Raw genomic sequence first — 9676 nt, 5'->3', positions numbered from 1 at the left:
TCTGTCACTCCCAAGCCACAGCCCCGCCCCCCTAGCCCCACCCCGCCCCCAGCTCTGCCCCTTACTCCTGACCCAGTACCCTGGATCCTGCTAGGGTGTGCGGTGACCGCCCCCCCTCCCTGTGCTCCAAACCCCACACATACTCCCATAGCCCACCCACACCTTCACAAGTAACCCCCCATCACACACATGCTTCAAAAATAGCCCCTCATTATTTATATTCCAAATCTTGCTTTTTAAGAGTTTCTCTCATGATTTTTGACAGGTTGAGGTTGGCAAGACTGCTTACAAAAAGTCATACTGGTTTTAAGGTTCACTCTGTGACATATGTTTTAAGCTTAGGACTCATCTATGCAGCTTAAGTGTCACCTTCAGAAATTTGCTTCTTTTTCTTCTATGGCAGTAGATCACTAGTATTGAACATGTTCTTATACATTTAACTAACAGCCTGTTATTTGGACTACTCCATTTATTTTTAGACTCCTAGAACTGCATTAGATAGCAAACACCACATGAACTATTATACACTCAGGCTTTTACTTCAGACAAAGATTAATATGAATATTTTCCTTCTAGTTGTAGGTCATGTATCTGGGTGTAGCACTGAATTTTGCATAAGACTTGATGACTTTGTTTACGGCTTCCAGGAAGTCTTTCTCCGTTGCAATTTTTCGACGTGCTCTGATGGCAAACATGCCTGCCTCCGTGCAGACACTGCGGATTTCAGCACCTTTCAGAGAGAAGGACACATGGATGTAACACTTCAGGAGGGTTCACTTTCACAGTTAAGAAGCAAAAAGCACACAAGGCCTAGGATTTGCCTTACCTGTGCTGTTAGGACACAATCGAGCCAGCAACTCAAACCTGATGTCTCTTTCCACACTCATCGAACGAGCGTGGATCTTAAATATGTGAGTTCGGCCCTAAAAGAAAAGATATGAGGCAAATGTTAGAAAAGACGTGCTGAAAACTAGGCAGTGTTTTGTGGGAGGTTAATGAAGCAATTTAACTGTTAACAGGAAGGAGACAGACGCTCATTTCCCCTGCACGTTTTCTGGTAAGCAACCATTGTTGATTGACTGGCATATTTGTGCAATACAGAACTAGGAGGTTGTATTATGCAATAAATAAGTTATCTAGAACAGTGGTTCTCAACTTCTTTTGTACCAGGACCAATCTGTAGACATCAATGGCCAGTCCCAACCCAATGTCCTTCACTCCTGACTGGCTGTCCCCCACCCCAGCCTCAGCCACAGAGTGTGTGGGGCATGGGGAGCCCCCAAGCAGCCCCTTGCAGGCTGGAACTCTGACAGCCTGCAAGGGAAGAGCCACAGTTTCCCACATTTTTCTCCTTTAAAGGGGAATCTATGTTTAAAGTTTGTCCATGACCCCCTTTCATATATTCTTGCAACCCACTTTTGGGTCACAACCCATGAGTTGAGAAATGCTTATCTAGAAGAGATACTTTGACAGAAAGGCATTCCAAGAAATGTCCCCTCTTCCTGAAGTGCAATCAAGGCGGGCTGCAGGGCCCCAAAGCTTTAGAAGCAAGTCAAGCAGCTGCTCTCACAGAGGTCCAATTGGAGCCAGGAGCATGCTGCAACAGAGTTATTTTCCAGGGTTTTTCCTGTGAGGATGAAATCTATTTGTTGTAACATGAAATATTTTGGTGTATTTGCACATACTTAAACCCATGGCACTTTCATGTATATTATGCAGTTTCCAAACTATTACATTTATTAGAAGTCTAACCTTCTGCTCTGCCCCCAGGATTTGCTTACTAATGAAAAGACAAGAAGTTCTCACCTCCAGATCAGGTAAGCTAAATTCAATCTTCCTATCCAGTCTCCCCGGCCTCATCAGTGCTGGATCCAAAGTATCAGGTCTGTTAGTTGCCATCAGCACTTTAATATTGCCTCTTGGATCAAATCCATCCAGCTGATTGATCAGCTCCAGCATGGTACGTTGCACTTCATTGTCACCTCCAGCCCCATCATCAAAACGAGCCCCTGGAGAAAGATGACAACTACGTATCAAGACCCATAACAAGCATCTTTGCAGCAGTGATGAGATATCATTGCTGATTGAGAATGCAAAGCTAAGGATCTCTCAACTAAGCAATCACAGCCACATACATATCTGTGACCATCTTTAAAAAAAAAAGTGATTTTTCTTATTTCAAGTGCACTGGCTTCAGACTACACAGAATAGGATTCCCCTGATTGTTTACTAAAACTCTCTCTGCTTATCCCTTGTTTTAAATGGTATGGGTTGCTATGTTCAGGAAGCAAGCTTTTTTCCTCAAATAAAGAAAGCTAAAATCTGTTTATCTTGGAAAAATTCCAATTTCAGGCACTATGAAGAAAAGTTTACATGCAAGATTCTGTGAACATTTTTCTTTTGAAATGTTTACAAAAACTAAGCAGCATGTTGACTATACTATATTTAAAAGACATTCTGCCTGTTAAGTTTAATTACTTAGCATTTTGACTAAAGAGATAAAAATAACTTCAAGTCAGGACTAAATACATTCAAGTTGCATAAACTATTTTCATGATAGTTCCTTGTGCAGTTAACAGCCTCAATTACCTTATAATATTACTTTCCCTAAATATGTACTTATCTGCAGCCTTGATTTTTAGATTGCAATAATCTTGATAACAGGGAATTACACAGAAAGTTTAGTATTTTTAAAAGAAGCTTGCTATATAGAAAACACAATTCAAGGTGTAAACATACCTCCAATGGCATCAATTTCATCAAAGAATATAAGACAAGCTTTCTTAGTTCTGGCCATTTCAAAAAGTTCCCGCACCATTCGAGCCCCCTAAGATTAACAAAAGATTAAAAAAGGGATTAACCATTTGTTATGAACAGGCCAACTCAAGGAAAGCAAACAATAATTTTTCCCAACTGATACTCCATAATGGTCAATATGGGGAGAAAGATTATTGCCCTCTTTTTACAGACAGGGATGTAATTGCACAAAGAGATAAAATTCCCCTGAAATTCCCAGCAAGTCACTCGGAGTTAGGAAAAGAATCCAATTGCCAAGTTCCACATACCCTACAACACGCATCTTAATCTGGAATTACAAGGACCAAGTCATGGGCAGGAGGCTTCAACCGAGAGGTTTAGAACATAGAAGCCAGCTACAATTGTGTTTTAATTACATGATCAAATAGGGAACTTAAAGGTTACCATTCTTTCACACAGGCTACTAACCAGTTATTGAACAATATACTTCTGGCTACTACCCACATGACAAAAAGGTTAAAGCACTATGTGCCATTACTGAGGCTTGCAGTTATCTACCTGTCCTTGTATAGTTTATCTATGGCCACACATTGTCTTTGCTTCAGAGCCCATACATCAAGTGCTGACAAACTGAAGTGGGTAGGGACATGTCTCTCCCAGCTAATGTTTGAGGGTAGAGGAGCAAGCAGGTTATATGGCAAAACCATAGAAAGTTACACTTCTAGTGGATGAATAATCTTCATTTGATGCACTGATACAAAGCTATAGTAGGCTTGAGTCCTTTTTGCTGAAATTTTATATACAATTTGGGGTGGGATTTTCACATCATTCAGCGGTGATCCAACACAAATGTTGAAAGCTTCTGAAATTACAGTCAGCAGTTATTAGTCTATTATTCTGCAATGTCTTTGCTCCTTTTTATGCCCCCTGGAGTCCATAGAGCACAAGTACATCCAGGAACAATGAATGTTAAAATGCGTGGCCTCCATTTGAAACCTGTAGTTAGCTACATATATGTGGTATTTGATCTCACCTCTCCTACATATTTCTGCACCAATTCAGATCCAATCACTCTGATGAAGCAGGCATCGGTCCTGTTAGCAACAGCACGGGCACACAGGGTTTTGCCTGTCCCCGGTGGCCCAAACAGAAGCACTCCTTTAGGGGGCTCAATCCCAAGGTTCACAAACCTCTCAGGCTGCGAAGGGGAAAAAGCAGGAGGTTAGATTCTATCAAAGCCTAATAGATACACTAATAAATAAGGTAAAAATAAATTTCTCAAAGCTATTTTAACTTGTATGCTTTCATTCTGACTTCTCAGTATTGGAAAAGATGCAACAAGCTGTTGGATGAAGAAGCCAGCCTTAGCAAAAACTGCAGCCTGCACCAATGAGTTACTTACATGGAGCAGAGGGGTCTCAACCACCTCCCGCAGTTTTTCAATCTGTTCTTTGCAACCACCAACATCGCTGTAGGTGACATCTGGTTTTTCCTCTACCTGCATAAGAATGATAAGTGAACAGCTGAACAACTTGTAATTTGTTATTGTCCACTGAGACTTACAAATTCTGATAAAGTCAAAACTGCAAGTATAAGAAACTCATAGTAAACAAAAGCAATTCTCACCTGCATCATAGTAACAGTTGGGTCAATCTTTGGAGGTAAGGGGATATGGATCTGATACTTGTTTCTGTCCACACTAGTAGGAAGATACAAAGAGGGTGTTACATTGATTTTAATACTCCCTGAGTCAACATCTCAGCTGTGACCTATAATTCAGAAACCCACAACTCTTGGCAATTGCTTTTTTCCTCCAGATCAGGCAGATCCCATCTTTAAAAAACTACTAGCCAGAGCCAGCCTATTCTGTAGAAAATGCCAATATTTCTATAAAAGGAAGAGAGTTGAGTGGAAAGAACCACACACTTCCATGTTGCACACTTCATGTGTCCCTCAAAATCATCATATTCCTGCAAAACACTTATCTGAACAGGCATTCTCCAATATAAAATTTCTGACCAGCTCTACTACTGACTAAAATTAAATTTCAGTTCCTGCAACAACAGCTTATTGCTCTGCAATGATTACTTTGCTTATTTTTGTTGCCCATAGACCCCAGAGCCCAAAGATTACAGTGAAACAGATGATCTGAAGTACCTTTGGCTGGAACTCTATAGAAAAAGGAGGCTTCAATTTACAACTACACTTTTCAGAACATTAAATCATTTTGTCTTCACTTACCCAACTCTCATTCCCTCTTCAATGTCAGTTGGTGCCACCTGGTCACTGAGATCCACCACAAATTTGGCAAATTGTTTGACATTGATAATATACTTGGGATCCTCAGAGTCCGCATTGATAATCTTCGTACACCTGAAAGATAGATGATTGATTAATGCAGGCCATGAGGTGGATAACTTATGCTTGTGACACCATGAACACCACAGAATCAAGAGGCCTCACATGCACTCCAAGTGCCTTCATAAAACACTTGGCTGCTGAGTTTGCTATGTATATCTTACAGGATAACCAACAGTGCTCCTATCGCTATTCCAAGCATGGCATACTTTTCCTTGTTACATAAAGGTTAACATGTTTGCTCTTCAATACTACAGTACACCCGAGAGCTGATTTACAATTTCCCCAGGTGTCATGTTCTGTGTGTAGAGAAAAGCAGTGCAGAGAGCACTGTGTGCACTAGCTGTCTGCTAATACTGCATTACTATGTAGGACTCACAAGACACCGCACACACCTGGCAACCTGAAGAGGCTGCTCACTTTGGAGAGTCTGCTTATCTGCAGCCAGATCCCAGAGAGCAGGAGGGGCCAGGCCAGTGTCTGACTCCTTGATCCCTACATGGAAGAAAGCAAAGGGAGGACCAAGGGTCAGTTTACCCAAAGCATTATTAATCCTTCACATCCAGATGGCAGTTTAAACAACAAGCACATAACAGAAGACATCACGTGCTGACAGGAAATTTTTAGTTGTACTGGAAATGCAACTGTAGGAATGGGGCAACCTCATCACCAGAAGCAAACTTCTTATGGCCCAGAACACACCAAATGGATCCAGACCATGCCATGACAAGAAATGCAAAACCAGCCAACACCTATCCCCCACTCCCTCCCCAATCACTACATCCCACAACAGAGCCATCAGCTTTCCTGGATCTTACAGCTGTACCTCCAGAAAGATAATACATTTCATCCAATGCACCAAATGCCCTGATGAAAAATATGTAGGAGAGACCAAGCAACAATTGCACACCAGAATGAATGCACACCAGAAATCTATCAAAGACAAGAATACCCAATTACCTGTGGGGGCACATTTCTCACAAAAAACCCACTCTCTCTCCAATTTCTCAGTTCTAATCTTCAAAGGGAACTTAAAAACCCCTTTCCAAAAAAAAGCCTATGAACTTTACTTCATCAACCTTCTGGATACAAGAAATCATGGACTAAATATAGACACTGGATTTATGACACATTATAACCTGCCTGACATCTGACTTCGCAGGTACCTCTCCACTATTTACCTGCTACATTCATCTCCCTTCTCTCTTCCCTCCCTCCCCACCCAGCCTGTTTCTCACTCACTGACTCCTCAGTTTACATCATCACCAACTGCCTTTCTTGCATGCGTGCCAGCCTCTGGCTTCTTTACTATCCATTCCACCCAGGAAGAGCACACACCAACTGCAGAGGCTTCCTCAGCCTGACAAAGGGTTTTTAAACCCAAAAGCTTGCTAAGAATTTTTTTTCCAACTATTTAAGTTGGTCTAATAAAAGATATCAGATTCACCCAAAGAACCTTGTCTGCCTATGTCCTTAGACCAACATGGCTACAACTCACACCGCTCTAACTGTAGGAATGTGGTTCTCAACCTTTTTTAGACCCCAAACATCCCTTGTTAGACTGAAGGCAGACCTCAAAAAATGCCAACCCTTAGTTTTCACTTGCTTTTTTGACTAAAGAAAAATAATAGAAATGTTTTCTGTTGCAAAATAACTCAGAAAAAAAACACAACCAGTCAGAATGTTTTTACTACTGTGAATTCCTATTTGACACCTCTGGGTTTATCTTATGAATCATATTTGTTCACCTGACAATGCTAATGTTGCATGGCACTCTGCAGCACCCTTGAAAGGATCTCACAAGACCCAAGAGAGCCATAGCACCTGGGCTGAGAATTACTGCTGTAGAAGGAAGCAGTTGGATCTACGCCAGTTTGTTTCACAATGTAAAGAAAAGTTCTTTTGTTGTTGTTGTTTAATGAAGTTCTTTATTTTTCCTGGCAGAATTTATTGTCAATTGGAGAACATTTGGAAGGGTATACACCAATGAGGTAAAACTGCATTCCAGAGGAAAAAGATTTATATTTGGACTGCTTTAAAATGTACTTTGTTTTTATTTGCATTTTTTTAAATTCAAAATCCTTATCACTATCTGGAAGAAAAGATGCAAGAACTCGCACCACACACCTGGGACAATCGCAATATCCAACCTAAAAATCAAGGAAGGCAAGTTAAAGTTCATGGTATTTCTAATATTAAAAAAAAAAGCAAGAAGCTGTGTTTATTTGAAAGCTCTTCCAGCTTCTTCATGCTCCTTTAAGTCCAGATAGAACTCATTAGTTAAGCGGGGACTAAGACACTTAAGGAAGACTTTGGAATTCAGGTATAACAAACATATAAAACATAAGTGTATTATTCCGCTTTCGAGGACAATAATTATTAAGGAATTAGAATGAGGATCTTAACAGACAGGAGATCCATAACAAAGAACATTAATTTTTCTACTTCATAGAAAATGCAACTTAATGACAACTTACTAAGATAAATTGTCAGCTCTGTACAAATAACAATGCAGAGAATGCATGAATATAAAAATCATATTAGTTAAGTGTAACCTAGATTTAAAAAAAAAAAAAAAAAGCCTATTTAATGTTACTGATGAAATTATACCAGGCTGTGTTACACCTTATAGTAGTTTATACTAACTATAAACTATAAAAGAATTACTCAACAAGAGAGAGACCATATTCTAGTTTTGAATACAAACCATATGTTGTACTTTCCTTATACATCTAGAACGCCTAACTTTCATAGTTTCATAGTTTCTAGGGTCGGAAGGGACCTGGGCAGATCATCTAGTCCGACCCCCTGCCATGGCAGGAAAGAGTACTGGGGGTCAAATGACCCCAGCAAGATGGTCATCTAACCTCCTCTTAAAAACCCCCAGGGTGGGAGCCTGCACCACCTCACTTGGAAGCTGGTTCCAGACCCTAGCCGCCCTGACCGTGAAGTAGCGCCTCCTGGTGTCCAACTTAAACCTTCCCTCCGCCAGCTTGTGACCGTTATTCCTGGTCACTCCTGGCGGCGCTCAGGGGAACAGGGACTCTGTAACATATAAAAATACTATAAAACACTGCTTACATTTAACTGGAAATTTCAACTTCTATCTAAAAACAGTTTGACACAAGTAGCAAAAAATGTAGTGATATAAGAAGTCTCTTTCACCATTTCTGAACCTAACAAAAGGCAAAAACTAAGAATCTGAACAAACAAATTAAGTCACTTTATCACATATATATCCTTCTGGTTTTCAAAAGTAGTACCAAATTTAGTCTGATGCCTCTATCAGCTTGCAAATCCACAGGTTACTGTGATTCAGCCTTTCTTGGTAAGGAGGAACTAAAACAATAACTAAAACATACTGATTTAAACCAGTGGCTGGCAATGTTTTCCGGCAGTGGACTGAAACAACCCAACTTAGCTCCTAGCTAAGGAAGTGCTAAGATCCTACCCCCACTTCTGCTCACTGCTTGGCTACAGTGTAGGTAAAGCTTCCCCCGTGCTGAACCCTACTTCTATGGGCTGAAGCCAGTGGCTCCACAGGCTGGATCCAGCCTGCAGGCCATAGGTTGCTAACCCCCAATTTAAATTAATCCATTCCTCCTCACAAACACTGACCTTACGTTCCAAGCAGCCTTAAGAAAAAGAAACATACCAGTAAGCTCATTGATTTTCTTGAGTAGTTGCTGAATGTCATCTTCTACCTGCTTGATCTGCCTCGAGTATGTACTCTGGCCCTGAAAAAGAAGAACCAAGCTGTATGATTTTCATTAACGCAAAAACATTTATATAGTTTACGAACACTAAGCAGCCATTAACATTTATCAAGATGTTCTATGTGCAAAAAAACAGCTGACTGATGATGAGTGTCTTTAGGGGGCTTTTTAATGAACTAAACATCACTTGTTGAAACAAAGGGGAGCGCTGCACTGTTACACTTGTGCTAAAGATCCTCCATGAGGAAATCTCTCCTTTCCATCAAAACTTAAAATTTTCAAAACTTCTCCTTAAAGGCAAAAAGAAAAAAAAAAAGAAAAGAAAAAGAGCTAAAGACGTAGGAGAACGAGGGCTCCACGTCCTTGAGTGATCCTTTTCAGTACCGCCAATTTTTATTTGCAAGTCTGATCTATGCTGCTCTTTCAACAACCCACCAATCGGCGCTGGCCATCCACCGAGAAAATTACAAAGCATAAGGCAAGTCCTTCCATCTAGCAGGCTGCTCCCAGCATCCCGGCCTGCATGGCACAGACACGTCTTGGAGCCCGACTTGCTTACACCCAGACCCCTTCGCACCAGCGTGGGAGCACAGGGGGAGTCGAGACGGACAAGCTACCGGTATGTTCAGGCCCTGCCGTACTGTCAGAGCCAACAAGGCAGCCTGACTGGCCTCGCGCCGTGCCTCTCCCGGACGGGGCCAATGCGCAACCAAGTACAGCTACCAGCCCCCTTCACGAGGGGGCGACAAAGGGCACATCTGTGATTGCTTCACACAAAATACAAAACGGGAACAGGAGCAAAGGTCAAAGATTTAAAATGGGTGGGGGGGGGACACTCACGTAGG

At 41.3% G+C, this 9676-nt stretch overlaps 1 protein-coding gene across 1 annotated transcript in view; it reads right to left on the bottom strand.

Moving 5' to 3' along the window:
* Positions 1-451: 451 nt before the first annotated feature.
* PSMC2 (proteasome 26S subunit, ATPase 2) overlaps positions 452-9676 on the bottom strand; it is a 9447-nt gene continuing 222 nt past the window's right edge. The window contains exons 2-11 of the mRNA XM_014527171.2: positions 8771-8871; positions 5511-5610; positions 4999-5130; positions 4384-4456; positions 4160-4255; positions 3791-3955; positions 2740-2827; positions 1807-2009; positions 827-923; positions 452-730 (exon numbers count right to left, since the gene is read on the bottom strand). Of these exons, the coding sequence (XP_014382657.1) occupies positions 573-730; positions 827-923; positions 1807-2009; positions 2740-2827; positions 3791-3955; positions 4160-4255; positions 4384-4456; positions 4999-5130; positions 5511-5610; positions 8771-8871 (1213 nt within the window). The 3' untranslated portion in view covers positions 452-572. The remainder of the gene's footprint in view (positions 731-826; positions 924-1806; positions 2010-2739; positions 2828-3790; positions 3956-4159; positions 4256-4383; positions 4457-4998; positions 5131-5510; positions 5611-8770; positions 8872-9676) is intronic.

The sequence above is a fragment of the Alligator sinensis genome, unplaced genomic scaffold, assembly GCF_000455745.1.
Source record: "Alligator sinensis unplaced genomic scaffold, ASM45574v1 scaffold1493_1, whole genome shotgun sequence".
NCBI classification, from domain to species: Eukaryota; Metazoa; Chordata; order Crocodylia; family Alligatoridae; genus Alligator; species Alligator sinensis.
The sequence above is the reverse complement of the archived record's forward strand: the minus strand, read 5'-3'. Positions and strand labels throughout refer to the sequence as shown.